Source organism: Vidua macroura, chromosome 16 (genome assembly GCF_024509145.1).
Source record: "Vidua macroura isolate BioBank_ID:100142 chromosome 16, ASM2450914v1, whole genome shotgun sequence".
NCBI classification, from domain to species: Eukaryota; Metazoa; Chordata; class Aves; order Passeriformes; family Viduidae; genus Vidua; species Vidua macroura.
In genome coordinates this window covers 15,893,792-15,908,214 of record NC_071586.1, presented here as the reverse complement: position 1 = coordinate 15,908,214, position 14,423 = coordinate 15,893,792, and the positions used below count along the sequence as shown (strand labels likewise).

The following is a 14,423-nucleotide window of genomic DNA, read 5'->3' as shown; positions in this document are numbered from 1 at the left end:
CCCCGGGGCACTGGGGGTGTGTGCAGGGCTCCGTGTGGCCCTGTGGTGCCAGGGAGCCACAGGCATCACTGCCTGGGGAAGGGGAAGAGCCATTTCTTGCAGGTGTTGTCCCACTTGGCAGCTCCCCAGGGAGGCTGACACCGGCCCCGGGACCCCGGCAGAGCCCCCCGGTGCCGCTGGCCCTGCACAGGCACTGACGGGGGCTCCCGGCAGCAGCAGCACTTCAAGGTTACCAAATCTGGGGCAGCCACAGCAGCAGCGTCCCCTGGGCTGGCTCGTGAGCACGGTCCCCAGGTCCAGCACAGGACTGACAGACTGGTGCTCCTGGTGGGATGGATCCCGGAGCACTGCTGTGAAATTTCTGCCTGGGCTGGGATTGCAGGGGTTGGTGGGTGGGATTCACAGAATCACAAAATCATTTCAGCTGGAAGAGACCTCCCAGATCCTCGAGTCCCAGCTGTGCCTGATCCCCACCTTCTCACCCAGCCCTGAGTGCCGTGTCCAGCCACTCCTTGGACACCTCCAGGGATGGGGACTGCACCACCACGGGGGTACTGCCAGCCCTCATGCGGTCCCCAGCGTGTCCCTGAGCACACAGGGGACAAGAGAAGACGCTGCCCTGGAACTGAGACTGTGAGTACTGCCCTGGCTTCCCGGTGATGCCCTCAGCATGCCAGGACGCTGGCACAGCCCCGCTGCAGTGCCACTGACACGGACACCACTGTCTGCCAGGCAGGAGATTCAAGCCGGGGCTCTACCAAACGAAGGAGGCTGGGAAAAGGTGACCCGTGGGCGGTGCAGTGTGAAACACAAACCACCAGCACCCTCCGACCTTCCAGCCTCGCACTGGGCACCAGCAGCACCTGGGTGCTCACAGCACCAGCAGCACCGACCAGAGCCACGGTCCCAGGAAAAGGAGGGGGTAAAACACCCCCTGTGCCTGATCCCCACCTTCAGGATTTTCTACATCATATAGAAACTGAAGCCACTTCAAACATCTGCGCTGTGAATTCCCTCTGGAGAGGCATCTGCCAGCCGAGCTGTGCTCCAGGAGCCAGCAGCTCTGCGTTCCTGCTTCTGCCCACGCTGGTCGGGGCTGTCCCGGGTGGCTTTGTTGGGCTGGGGAGGGAGGGGACAGAGGTGCTGACGGGGGTGCTCGCAGCGCCTTAACAAACTTGCTCTCCTGTGACCCTCCGGGAATCTTTTACTTGGTTTAATGTGACTTCAGAGATGGAGGCGGCGCGGAACATCCGCCCCTCGTCGTTAATCTCCTGTAATCAGCAGGTATCTGTTTCCCACGCCCATGAATCCAAACCTCAGTGGGTTCTCGTGAATCTTTAATGGAGAAGCTGACTGAGGGGATTTGCCTGATAGCCAGAAATCTCTTTATGGATGTCTTGTTCCTTTATTAACTCGGGATCAAAAAAAAAAAAAAAAAGCCCTACCAGCCTGGTTATTTTCATAACAGCATTTTAAAAAGCTACTTTGAAATGGAAATTAGAAAGATTGAAAAAAACAACTGTGATCAAATTAATAATTAGCACAAGGCGAGGTGTTTGGTAAAATACCCACTAGGAAGCTTGCAGGAGCACAATGAAGATGTAATCACATTGATGTTTTCCCTTTTGCAACAAAATAAGAACTAAAATGTCTGCGGGGTGACAGGCTCAGACTTTCAAGGGACATCCAGGCAGGATCTGCCCTGTGGGTCTCTCCACACTCTTGTAGTGCAAGTGAACAAGAATTTGGGGTCACCCCCAGGGAACCTCCAAGGGTTAGGGTTAGGGTTAACCCTTTGCAGCACCCATCCGTTCTCCCAGGTAATTGCCAGACCCTTCTCTCGGGTGTTCGTGCCCCAGATCTGCACCCCAGCCCCGTGACCAAGCCGGGAGCGTTCCCCATCCCCGTGCCAAGGCTGGAGGTGAAAATCTCCAACCCGCTCGGCGCAGGGGGAGCCCAGCGCCCCGGCCCCTCACCCCACACCCCGGCCTCACCTTCCTGCTGAACTCCTGCGCCTTCTGCCTCCTGTCCCGGCGCGGGGGGCCGGCGCTGGGCCCGGGGTCCCCGGCGGGGTCCCCGCGCTGCGGCCGCAGCAGCGCCAGGCGCAGGGAGCGCCCGCGGCACGACCCCACCAGCGCGGCCGCCGCCTCCGGCAGCGCCACCGGCGTCCCGTCCACCTCCAGCACGTAATCCCCCGGCTCCAGCCCGCAGGCCGCGGCGGGCGACTCGGGGCTCACGCTGGCCACGCGCGGGGGGCTCTCGCTCGCCAGCTCGAAGCCGAAGCATCCCCGGGGCCCGGGGGGGATGCTGGCGTGCTGCAGCCGGGACACCACGCCGATGCTGGGGGGGACGTTGCCGCAGCGCCGGGCCAGCCCCAGCAGCGCCTCGCAGCCCAGGGAGGACACGGGCTGTCCCTCGATCTCCAGCACTTCGTCCCCCGGGCGCAGCCCCGCCAGCGCCGCGCTGCTGCCCTCCTGCACCCACAGGATGTAGCACGGCCCGGAGCCGCTTATCCGGAACCCGAAGGACTCGGGCCAGCCCTGGTTGGTTGCCGGCATGGCTGCGACTGGAAAAGAAGGAGGGAAAGAGAGGAGTTGTGGTGGCTTTTCCATCCTTTGGGGTCGCTCCTGTAGATGCCACGTGGAGCCCACGGGTGGGGGGGTTACAGTGTGTGCTGTGTCCCCCTCACCGTGGGAAGAAACGCCCCAAGAGCCTGTATTTCCTCCAAAATTCCTTAAAATAACAGCTTTTACTCTATCTTTGGCTGCTGGCGGTGCCACTGGGGAGGCCACGTTGGCTGGGAAGGTTGGGGCTACACGTGGCACTCAGATGTGACCTGGCACAGCCCTGGTCTCACCTGGGGCACACACCTACCCCCTCTCCCCAGGAGCCTCACTTAGGCATCTTCTTGTATTTATTTGTCTATCAAAAGGATTAGTTCATTTCTCTGACATGTTACATTAATGAATAGATGATCCAAGGACTTAAACCGGCTTGATTTTAACCAGCTCTTCTCAAAACTCAATATTTTAGCTGTTTGCAACTACAAAATCGCTGTTAATTCATCAGAATTTGCCAGATCCTCTCAGCTCTCCCAGGATCATTTCTTTGTGTCCTCTCAGTCCCGTGTATGAGTTGTCCTGATGGCAGCATCCCAAAATGGCAGGATGATGGTTTTCAGCAGGACTTGTTTGTGGTTCACGTGGAGGGTTTGGACTGGCTCCAGGGATGCTCAAGGAGACATCGGGCACATCAGCCCTGGACATCTGCAGGAGTCGTCTTTGCCCGAGGTGAACCCGGCCAGCTGATGGGCACAGCACACTCGGGTGCCCTTTCCATGCTGTGCTGGCCAGATGACCTCGCTATGGCCCCTTCCAGCCCCCCCGTTCTGTGGTTCTGTGATGTGTAAGTGCCTGCACTGTCTGCTGACACTAAAATCATTCACACGTGGTTTTCCTCTGTGGCTGATCCCAGCTATCTGTGAGGATGCTTTTTACCCTCGTGTTTGTTCCATCTGTGTCACTGAACACACATTAAGCACTTACAAAAGTGAAACTCGGGCAATTTTACCTGGGCAAATTATCTTACAGAGACTGAGACTCGGAGGGGAAGAGCTGGGGGTGAAGCTCGGGGCACGCCTGGCAGCAGCGGGACGAAACCCATCTGCGACCAAACCCCATCCCCGGGGGCTGCTGAGCACGGCTTCAGCAGGAGCCCAGTAAGCACTGGGACGGTCCCAGCGCTGCTGCTCCGGGCCGTGCTCCAGGGAAAGCCCGGCAGATCAGCGGGGAGCTGCTCCCCTTCCACCTCGCCGCCCTCGGCTCGAGCACTTACAGAAGTCCGCGGCCATCCAGGCCCGCCGGGGGCTCTCACCGGCGGCAGCTTTGTCCCACCAAGGGCTCGGAGCTTTCTTGACTCTCCTCCATCACCTCCGGAAGCGCTTCCCGTGTACCCGCAGGGCTCCTGGGAGCATCTTCCCGGCTCCCCCGTCCTCGCTGCAGCCCCCGGGGTTGGGGTCGGTGCAGGGTGGGTGAAACGGCTGCCGTGGCACCGGGACAGAGCGGGCGGGGGGTGGCCGCCCCTTCCCGGCCTTCTTACGGGAGCCCTGCGCCCTTCCCGCTGCTCCAGCTCAGCGCCAGACACGCTCTAGGGTCTTTCTGGCCTTTTCGTTTCCTAATTAACTTTATTTTCATCTCACAGAGGAGCGCGGGCAGACTAATTGCCGTGCTCGTCCTGGCTGAGCCTGGTGCTGACCTGAGCCTGCAGATCTGGGGGGAATTAGGAGCTGGAAGGAGGGAAAACAGATTAGTGTCCGTGGAGGGAAATCCTTTACCCACAGGGCAAATCCGAAGCGACAGCGCTGTGCGGAGCAGCGGGGACAGCGCCGGGGGGACCTGGGCGTGCCGGCACAGGTGGGTGACACACCGAGGGCTTGGGACTACAGCCTACACGTGGTTTGCCGCAGGGATTTGGGGGCCGAGGACTTTGGGGCTCACCAGGAGAGCTGTCCCCAGCCAGCCCTGCCCTGCTCCTGCCCTCGCAGGGGGGAGCAGCCGAGCGTTTGGCCACAGAGCTCCCGGCGCTGGCACCGACTGTCCCTGAAGCTGCTATTTCTGATTTTCTCCCCGGCTTCCTCGGCACTGAGGGATCCCAGGGCTTAGCACGCTAAGAGGTTTTAGGGAATTACACGTCCTGCTGCGGCACCAGCGGGAGCAGGGTCTGCATCTTTCCATGGACCACGCAGTGATCCGGCCTCCCCTCGGCTCCGGCACGGGCCGTGCTGCCGGCGGCGATGGACGGGGTGGGAAAACCTCCCTGAGACAGCTGGCACAGCTGGCACAGCTGGCACGGGGCTGGGCACGGCCTGAGCAAGGAGAGCTGCGGGGTCTTCCTCCTTCTCGGGACCTCTGTGGTCACGTCACAGCTTCAGGGGGTTGAAATCCACTTCTTCCTCCTCTTCCTGCTCCTCCTGTCCTCTGCAGCTCCTTTTTGGTAGGTTCTCCTGCACAAATCTCCTTCTGAGCAGCACTCCTGGGGCTTTGGGGCATCTGTCCTCCCGTGCTGACACTGACACACACAACTCCTACAAACTCTGTTACTATTCCCTGCCCAAACAGTCAAAACTGCAATTATTTCCCCTTTTTTTTTTTTTTTTTGGTTGTTGTTCAGCCAGTGAGGTAATTGCTTCTTTTCCCTCCATTTTTAACTGACTTGAGCACTTTAAACACTGACAGAGAATTTTAATCCTTGAAAGAGCTGAGTTCTGGGATCCCATGTGAGTGGATGTGGCTTCCATTAAGACCTTCTGCCAGACTTTGACCAGATGAGACTTTCTAAGTGATTTTCACAGTGCTTGGACTGAATGAGCCTCATCCCTCTGAGTCTCAGCCTCTGTCCAGGTATTTGCTGGCTGGTTGTCCTTGAGCTCAGCCTGTAAGGGCACCGAGAGGGGGCCAGCTCCCCTGCAGTGCTGGTGCCAGTCCCGGGGTGGTGGCCCTCCCTGCAGCTCCTGGCCTGGCTGTGCCCAGGGACCGTGGCACACACAGACCCTGCCTGTCCCCCCACAAACAATCCCCCTTGTGCCCACCCCAGCCCCTTCTGTGCCACCAGGCTCGCCAGGTGACATCCAGCGACCCAAGCCAAGCCATTTCTGTACCTGCAGAAATTCTGCTGTCTCAGCAGGATGGGGGGAAATGGCTTTTTCCCTCCATCCTCCATCAGGACCCAAGTGTCTTGGGCTGCACTCCAAGACAGCTGTGCCCCGGGAATATTTTGCCTGCATTTCTCCCTCTCATGTCCTGCTTGGTGCACTGGGTTTACCAAGGTAAAAAAAGAGACTCCTCCTTGAAACTGAAGCTCCTCTCCTGCCTCCCACCGGGACGATTCATCTCCTCTTTGGCCGAAACCCCTGGAGCATCCCTGGAGGGCTTACCTGTGCTGTCCGAGCTCCAGCCAGCGGCACAGCGGGACCCGCAGCTGGGAAAACCATCCCAGCAGTTTGGGAGCCTTTGGCTCGGCGGCCGCGACCGGACGAGTTTCTCTGGCAAGTTCCAGGCGGGCGCCGTAACCCGATCGGCCCCGGCGGTTTCAGCTGTCAGAGCGCACGGAGGGCCGGGCTCAGAGCACCCTGCGCCTTCCCACCTCAGCCCGGCCCCAGGTGGGAGCCGGCAGGTGCGGGAGCGAACCCCCCGCGCCTGGGACGCGGTGGGACCGGGAGGATCCGCGTCGCCAGGGAATGCCGCGCTCACAGCTCTGGGAAGGCGCGGGGGTTTTGCTTTGGAGACTTCAGCAAAGGCCACAAGGCTGCAGGAATTTCTGGCGACTGCTAAGGAACGGCCCGGGACGGGCAAGGGCAGCGGGTGGCCCCGCGCTGGGAGCACGGCAGCAGCGCATCAACCGCGCGGGGCTCGCACGGTAACGAGCTGCGGGGCCGCGGCAGCGCCGGGGCTCCTGGGCTGATTTCACGGATGTTTTCACGGCTTTACCGCCGCTCAGCCGCGGCACCGGGCCGTGCTGTGCCCCCGTTCCCCGCCGGGGCGCCGGAGGGCGCTGGAAGCGCCGGGAGCCGCGAGCGGCGCCGCTTCCGCAGGATGCTCCGGACCGGCCCCGGTGACCCCCGCGCCCCCGGGGCTGCGGCGTGGCCAGGGAAGGGAACGGGGCTGGAGCCCCAGGAGGGGCTGAGGGAGCTGGGAAGGGGCTCAGCCTGGAGAAAAGGGGGATCGGGGGGGACCTTGTGGCTCTGCACAGCTCCTGACAGGAGGGGACAGCCGGGGGGGGGTCGGGCTGTGCTCCAGGGAACAGGGACAGGAGGAGAGGGAGCGGCCCAAAGCTGCATCAGGGGAAGCTCGGGTTGGACATCAGGAGGAATTTCTCCATGGAAAGGGTTTCAGGCATGGGAAGTGCCCAGGGAGGTTTGGAGCGCCCATCCCTGGAGGTGTCCAAGGAATTCCTGGAGGTGGCACTCAGAGCTCTGGGCTGGGGACAAGGTGGGCGTGGGGCACAGCTGGGACTCGATGGGCTGGGAAAGGATTTTGGGATTGTGTGTTTCTGCCCTCACGGATATAGATAAAGCACTGCCCCCATTGCTGGCTGGGCTGCTCCATCCCCGGGCTCAGGGAATGCTGCAGGACCTGGCACCCAGGGGTCCAACAGCTGCTCCTCTTCCATTCCAGGGCTCGGGATGGACTTCCTGACGCTCTTCCTGATTTACCTGTGCTCTGTGCTCGCCCTCACTGCCCTGCTGTGCCTCTGCTCGGGGAGGAAGGAGAGTTTCCTCGCAAGGAGTGTCAACAGGGCAAGCCAGGTAAAGCTTCAGGGCTGGGCTTCCAGGCAGAGAAGGAATTTCCAGGGGAATGATCAGCTCCCGTTCTGGTAATCTGCCCTGCTTTGTTGTGCTAAAATTAGTGCAACTGCTATATTTGTTCTCAAAAAAAAAAAAAAAAAAAAAAAAGCCGGTGTGCGTGGTCAGAGTGACAATCTATTAATCTATTTCATCCTGTTTTAATGTCTGCTCTCAAGGAAGTGAGACAGGAAGCAGAAATACACTTCCTTTGAGATGGTTAAATCCTGCCCAAGCAGGTAGTAAAAATCATTTGGGTCTCCCAGCTCCCGTCCCTGCCTGTGCCTGTCTGGGGTGAGGATGGAGCTTCTCACCACGCCAGAAGTGCCTTCTTCACTAACACCACAACATAACCTTGGAAAAGTAAAGAAGAATCAGGCCCCAGGAATTTGCAGTTTTGTGGTATTGCTGTTGTCATCAAGAGGAAAAAGGTGGGGGAGGTTTGAGGATTAAAATAGGGAGGGAATCACAAGTGGCAGCAGATATTTGAGGGAAAGCTCTTTAATGTGTGTACTAATGCTGCAGGCTCTTGTTCACTAAGAAAGAAGCAGGAATGAAGAAGAGCTTTAAAAGAGGATTAAGAATTGGCATTTTATTGTAAAAACAGGGAATTGGGAAAGCACCAGTTCATTTTTCTGTCTGTTGGGCTGTGTCTGAATAAAAAGGGAAAAAAAAAGCTGTAATATTCCTGGAAGGTAAAGGATGAGAGAATTATCACTTAAATTGTAAATTATGTTTAATGATTTTCACAGGAGTTCAGACAGACTTTTTTATTACTGGTATTATACTTCTTTTTGGATTACAGACACACTGTGCAGAGAAATTGATTTTTTCCCCCCCATATCTTAATAGCTGCTGCTATGAAGTGTTTAAACAGCAGCAATTAAATTACTGCTGTGGTATGAAACCACTGTCTGGAAGAATCTAATCAATACTTGTGCCTGGGAAATAAATATTTTCTGGAGGAATCCTATCAATACTTGTGCCTGGGAAATAATATTTTACCTGGGATATAAATACAGGCAATGCTAAATGTAAGGTCACAACATAAGATAAATTATTATACGATCAGGACCAAAACAATGCAAACCCCAGAGTATCAGAAGGGTCTGAAGCTCTTAGAGAGCGTCCAGGGGATGGACACGAGGGTGGTGGAGGGCCTGGAGGGGCCGTGGAGGAGCAGCTGGGGGCACTTGGCCTTTGCCTGCAGAGTGTTGAGGTTTCCTGCAGGTTCTTTTCTGCTGGGCTGTGTTTCCTCTTAGAGCACACTTGGGGGAAAAAAAAAAAAAAAAAATTGCTTTTTGCAAACACTCGTCCCTCGAACTGCCGAGCTGAGACGCACCCGCTCACACCAAAATATTTAGCATCTTCTCAGCTCCACATATGCTTTTTGCCTGCTGGTCTTTCACATCTGAGGCAAGAAGCTCTCACTGCATATTTTCCCTCCGTGTCAGCTAGAAATAGGCTCAGCCGCTCTAATTCCCGTGTTGCTATAGAGATCTGTCAGCTCGGAGCAGACAATTCCAGGCACACCCAGGCTGGGGGATTCACTCGAGGAGCCCGGGCAGGCTCCTCCAGCACGGCCAGCTGTGCTACAAAGGGCAATTAGACACGGAGCCATGGGGCTGGGGCAGGGCTGCAGCTGCAGAAACTGCATTTTTGGGGGTTTGGCTGGCTCGTGGGTTTTTTCCCCTCTTTTTTCTGGAGGCCACAAGCTTTATCCCTTTGCTTATCTCCCCTTGGTCTGTCAGATGGGCTGATGGAGCATGTTGTAGCTGGGGAATTGCTCGGTTCTGTCCCCTGCTTAAGCCAGCCCCACCCCACAGCCACCCTAAGCTCCTTAGAACTTTCACACATTAACCCAGATATGTTTGTTTGGGCCTGGGGGGCTCCCAGGACTACGGAACCTCAGTCCCATGTGGAAAACCCCAGCAGCATTCCTGCCTCTCTTCCTTCTTCATGGAAAGGGGGGTCAGGCATGGGAAGTGCCCAGGGAGGTTTGGAGTGCCCATCCCTGGAGGTGTCCAAGGAAGGACTGGATGTGGCACTCAGGGCTCTGGGCTGGGGACAAGGTGGGCATTTGGCACAGTTTGGACTCGAGGAAGTTGAAGGGCTTGTCCAGCCTTCTGTGATTAGGTGTGTTGTGGCTGGACTTTGTGATCTTGAAGGTCTCTTCCACCTTTGATTCTGTGGTGAGAAGCTCCTGAAAAGGAGCCCCCTCCCCAGTGCTGTGGCTGTGCAGGTCCAGAGCCGAGGGATGGGGGACTTGTACTTAAATCTGAGCTTGCCCCAAGGCAGCAGTGATGGCCAGGTAACACAGAGCTGCATTTCCTCAGGTCTTGTCACTGGTGATCCCCACCCAGCTCCAGAGGGTGACACACCGGGCGCTGCACAGGCTCTTCCACACAAGGTATTGCACTTTTATGCCTTTGGCATTTGTTTTTACTCTTATTTCTGGTTACTGTTGGGATCTCCTGCCACCATCGGAGCTCTCAGTATTATCCTTAGATATTCTGTCTCCATTTGGGATGCCAGTCAGGGATTACAGGTTCCCTTTGAGGCTTGCCACGCTGCTGTCTCTCCCTTCCTTGCTCGTTGTTTAGAGGGTGGTACCCTGAAATGTTTGAACATATTGACAAATGAAGATAAAGTGGCTCAGTGACAGATGCTGGTCACGCTGGTGGGCTCCTGCATCCCCACAGGAATTACCACAGCCTCTGTGGCAGCTGCAGATGGAGTCAGACAGACTCTCAGTCTCCATCCTCTCCCTCAATCCCATTAGTCTCAGTCCAGCAGCCTGGGTGTCCAGGTGGCTGAGGGGGAAGCTGCACAGCAGCCAGCGTGCAGCCTGCTGGATTCAGGTGGATTCTGTGTGTCTCTCAACTCTGGTGCCTCAGGAATGATTTCAACACCTTTTCTCTGGGGACAGCAGCTCTCGGTGGCAGCGACTTCAGGGCTGTAAATCTGCAGCTGTGTTGTGAGTGCTGGGGTGGTTTCGTGCCTGTTCTGCTCATCCTCTGCCCTAACACAGCCTGAGACAGAGAGGTGACACTGTCAGAGGTGCTGGGGGCACTGGGATTCTCCACATGCCCTGGAACTGGTGCTCACTGCCCACCTCCTGCCGCCCTTATTTCCTAACAGCTGGTTATATTACTGCAGAGTTTTAAAAGATTATTTTTGGGGCTTTCTCTTTGCTTTCAGAGTAGCAAATGTCTTCTGGCAGAATGTTTTGTGGCCTATTGCTGCGGCATATTTTGTCAGCAGCAAGCGATTATAGGACTTTGTACTGACAGGGAAAAAAATCCAAAGTACATGTGAATAAAGCAGGGAATTTAGCTGACATATTTAAAGGAGTATATGTGGGAAGAAGAGAAGGAGAAGCCAGTGGATGGAGAAAACACTATTAATATGCAATCCAAGCTGGCCTGAAAACCTAAAAGAGGTGTCTCCTTGCATTTGGAAAGTCTTTGATCACCTCTGAGTGTACTTGACCTGTTAATCAGGATGCTGAGTATTAAATAGACCGTCCCCTTTCCTTTCCAGGAGCTGTTTGTTTGTGGTCCTGCACGTAGCCCTGCAGGCAGCAGTGTTTGGGGAATACACCTGGGAAGTGTTTGTGTACTGCTGGGAGCTGCAGTTCCACCTCCTGCTCCTGCTCCTGCCCTACCTGCTGCTGGCTGGGAACCTGGGCTGCTTCCTGCTCTGCTCCCGGGCCAACCCTGGTGAGATCACGCCAGTGCTCTTTGAAAACAGAAAAAAAATGCTACAAATCCCATTTTTTTAGTGCTTTTTCTTGTCTCTTTGGCAGGTACAGTAACGAAATCCAACGCTGCATCCCTGGTTAAGGTTTATGCCTATGATGGGGTGTTGTTTCAGAGAGGCCTCGTGTGTCCCACGTGCACCGTGGAGAAACCAGCCAGGTCCAAGCACTGCAGTAAGGATCTGAAATTCCTTGATAACCGTGGCAGTAAGAGCTTCCCAAAGGAATTCTCCCCCAGGAGCTGCAGTTCCCACTACAGCTGTTCTGTTACCAGCTCAGTGCTCACAGGGCTGTGTTTGTTTTCCTGGGGTCCCAGGTCACAGCTGCATGTGCCCATCCGTGGAGCTGGTTGGGTGCTGCTTCTTCTCTCAGAAATTACCAGTTCTCAGGGATAATTCAGGGTCAGGAACAGCTGATAACAGAAATTATCACCTGTCAGGACCTCAGATCAGGATTTTCTCTTTCATAGTCACAGAATCCTGTAATGGTTTGGGCTGGGAGGGATCTTTAAATCCCACCTCATGTCACCCCCTGCCAGGGGCAGGGACACCTTCCACTAGCCCAGGGTACTCCAAGCCTGACCTGGGACACTGCCAGGGATGAGAAGTCCACCACCTCTTTTTATCATCTGAAATAAAGGTGGGAGCTACAATCTCTGCCTTTCAGGTGCTTTGCCAGGCAGTACTGTCAGAGAAACCAAAGTCTTGGAGCTGCAGTCTTGGTGAATAAAAGAGGAAATGGAATATGTTGTTTTTCTCAGGATACACAATTGAATTTATTCGCTTCAAAAGCTGCCAGCTAAACCCTGACTGCAACTCCCACGTACTTTCAGCTTAAAAAACACACCTAAAGATCAAACCGCTCACTTAAGAACAAAGTGCCAAGACACTTGTTTTGCCCCTGCCTCCTCGAGGTGTCTGCAGGACGTGCGTGCATCGCTTTGACCACCACTGCGTGTGGGTCAACAACTGCATCGGGGCCTCCAACGCCGGCGTGTTCCTGCTCTACCTGCTGTCCCTGACGGCCACCGCCGGGGCCGTGGCTGCTGTCACGGCTGCGCTCCTCGTCCAGGTGCTGCTGCTCTCCAACATCATGCAGGGAACCTACCTGGATGCCCAGGGACAGGAGCACCCCGTGGAGATTGCCTTCCTCGTGCAGGTGGGTCCGCGCTGCAAAATGTTCTGGGTCGCACTTTGCTGTCAGGAACCACGTCCTGTTCCCCCAGCACGGGGACAGACTGCAAGGTTTGGGGACAGACTGCAGGGTTTTGGGACAGACTGCAGGGTTTTGGGGACAGACTGCAGGGTTTGGGGACAGACTGCAGGGTTTGGGACAGACTGCAGGGGTTTGGGACAGACTGCAGGGTTTTGGGACAGACTACAGGATTTTGGGACAGACTGCAGGGGTTTGGGACAGACTGCAGGGTTTTGGGACGGACTGCAGGGTTTTGGGACAGACTGCAGGGGTTTGGGACAGACTCTGCAGGGGTTTGGGACAGACTGCAGGGTTTTGGGACAGACTGCAGGGTTTTGGGACAGACTGCTGGATTTTGGGACAGACTGCAGGGTTTTGGGACAGACTGCAGGGTTTTGGGACAGACTGCTGGATTTTGGGACAGACTGCAGGGTTTTGGGACAGACTGCAGGGTCTTGGGACAGACTGCAGGATTTTGGGACAGACTGCAGGGGTTTGGGACAGACTGCAGGATTTTGGGACAGACTGCTGGATTTTGGGACAGACTGCAGGGTTTTGGGACAGACTGCTGGATTTTGGGACAGTGCAGGGGTTTGGGACAGACTGCAGGGTTTTGGGACAGACTGCAGGGGTTTGGGACAGACTGCTGGATTTTGGGACAGACTGCAGGGGTTTGGGACAGACTGCAGGATTTTGGGACAGACTGCAGGGGTTTGGGACAGACTGCAGGGTTTTGGGACAGACTGCTGGATTTTGGGACAGACTGCAGGGTTTTGGGACAGACTGCTGGATTTTGGGACAGTGCAGGGGTTTGGGACAGACTGCAGGGTTTTGGGACAGACTGCAGGGGTTTGGGACAGACTGCAGGGTTTTGGGACAGACTGCAGGGGTTTGGGACAGACTGCTGGATTTTGGGACAGACTGCAGGGGTTTGGGACAGACTGCAGGATTTTGGGACAGACTGCAGGGGTTTGGGACAGACTGCAGGGTTTTGGGACAGACTGCTGGATTTTGGGACAGACTGCAGGGGTTTGGGACAGACTGCAGGATTTTGGGACAGACTGCAGGGGTTTGGGACAGACTGCTGGATTTTGGGACAGACTGCAGGGTCTTGGGACAGGTTTGTAGCTGTTTTGTACATATAACTAGATTTAGAAAACTGCCACTGCTGAATACTTTAGAAATGGGTTTTTTTTTCTCACAGCACTTCCCATCCTACAGATTCCTGTCTCCAGATCTGGTTCACAGAGAAGGAATTTCCATTCCAGTGACTAGCTGATGTAGTAAAGTTTAGGAAACAGCTGGGAGTCCCTGAGGTCCCTTTGTGGAGGTGTTAAAGCAGGACACACCACCCTGGAATGCAGATAGTTCCACGTGCACACGGATGTGCATTCCAGCTGGGGCTCTGCAGTGCCCCTGGGATTCAACCCTCCCACATTTTAACTTGCTTTTCTCTTTCTCTGCAGCACCTTTTCTTGACTTTCCCTAGGATTGTCTTCATGCTGGGGTTTGTCATCCTGCTCACACTCGTGCTGGGGGGATATTGCTCCTTCAGTCTGTATTTGGCCCTCACCAACCAAACCACCAATGAATGGTGCAAATCCCGAAGATTTGGGGGCTCCCCCCAGCTCCCCTCACAGCCTCATGACAGACCCCTCGTCTACAAAAACATTTATTCTAAAGGGATCTGGAGGAATTTAAAGGAAATCTTTAACCCTCCTACCGTGTTGGAAAGAAAGAAGAAAACATGAAGGTATTATTGTTTCTCTGGGCATTTTTAAATGTTTTCTAAGACTTTAGTTCAGCAGTGGACTTGGCTGCCCCAGAGAGATTTTGGAACATGATTACTGCAGAATTCACAATATTGGTGCCTCAGCAGAGCATCATTTGAGCTCCCTCCCTCAGTGAAACTCAGGGCCAGTGAAACTCCTGGCCCCTGAATACAGGGATTTGGTCCATTCCAAAATGAATCTTTCTCTCTGGGAAGGGCTAACACAGAGCTCCTGTGAATTTTGAGGAAGCAGCATCTTTTTGTATCTTTCTTTGGGAAACAATTAACCCATGACTGTTAACGATGACTACAACAGGTTGTGTGTATTTAGCTGAAAAAAATGATTTCTGGCAGGATCT

The 14,423-nt window shown here is 55.3% G+C and overlaps 2 protein-coding genes across 5 annotated transcripts in view; one reads left to right on the top strand and one right to left on the bottom strand.

The window, feature by feature from the left end:
- The window catches only part of GRID2IP (Grid2 interacting protein), a 38,360-nt gene extending 32,349 nt beyond the window's left edge, over positions 1 to 6,011 (bottom strand). The window contains exons 1-2 of the mRNA XM_053992397.1: positions 5,933 to 6,011; positions 1,995 to 2,566 (exon numbers count right to left, since the gene is read on the bottom strand). Coding sequence (XP_053848372.1) covers positions 1,995 to 2,558 — 564 coding nt within the window. The 5' untranslated portion in view covers positions 2,559 to 2,566; positions 5,933 to 6,011. The remainder of the gene's footprint in view (positions 1 to 1,994; positions 2,567 to 5,932) is intronic.
- A 107-nt stretch (positions 6,012 to 6,118) lies between these two features.
- Positions 6,119 to 14,157, top strand: ZDHHC4 (zinc finger DHHC-type palmitoyltransferase 4). 4 transcript variants are annotated; one of them, XM_053992335.1, is made up of 7 exons: positions 6,119 to 6,157; positions 7,173 to 7,303; positions 9,676 to 9,749; positions 10,883 to 11,061; positions 11,148 to 11,273; positions 12,013 to 12,257; positions 13,760 to 14,157. In XM_053992335.1, exons 2-7 carry the CDS (start codon positions 7,181 to 7,183, stop codon positions 14,042 to 14,044), a joined length of 1,032 nt encoding a protein of 343 aa, XP_053848310.1. In that variant the 5' UTR covers positions 6,119 to 6,157; positions 7,173 to 7,180; the 3' UTR covers positions 14,045 to 14,157. The 4 variants fall into 4 exon arrangements, with proteins under 4 accessions (XP_053848310.1, XP_053848309.1, XP_053848308.1 ...); XM_053992334.1 differs by lacking the exon at positions 6,119 to 6,157 and adding an exon at positions 6,342 to 6,414; XM_053992333.1 differs by lacking the exon at positions 6,119 to 6,157 and adding an exon at positions 6,805 to 6,986.
- The last annotated feature ends 266 nt before the right edge of the window (positions 14,158 to 14,423 follow it).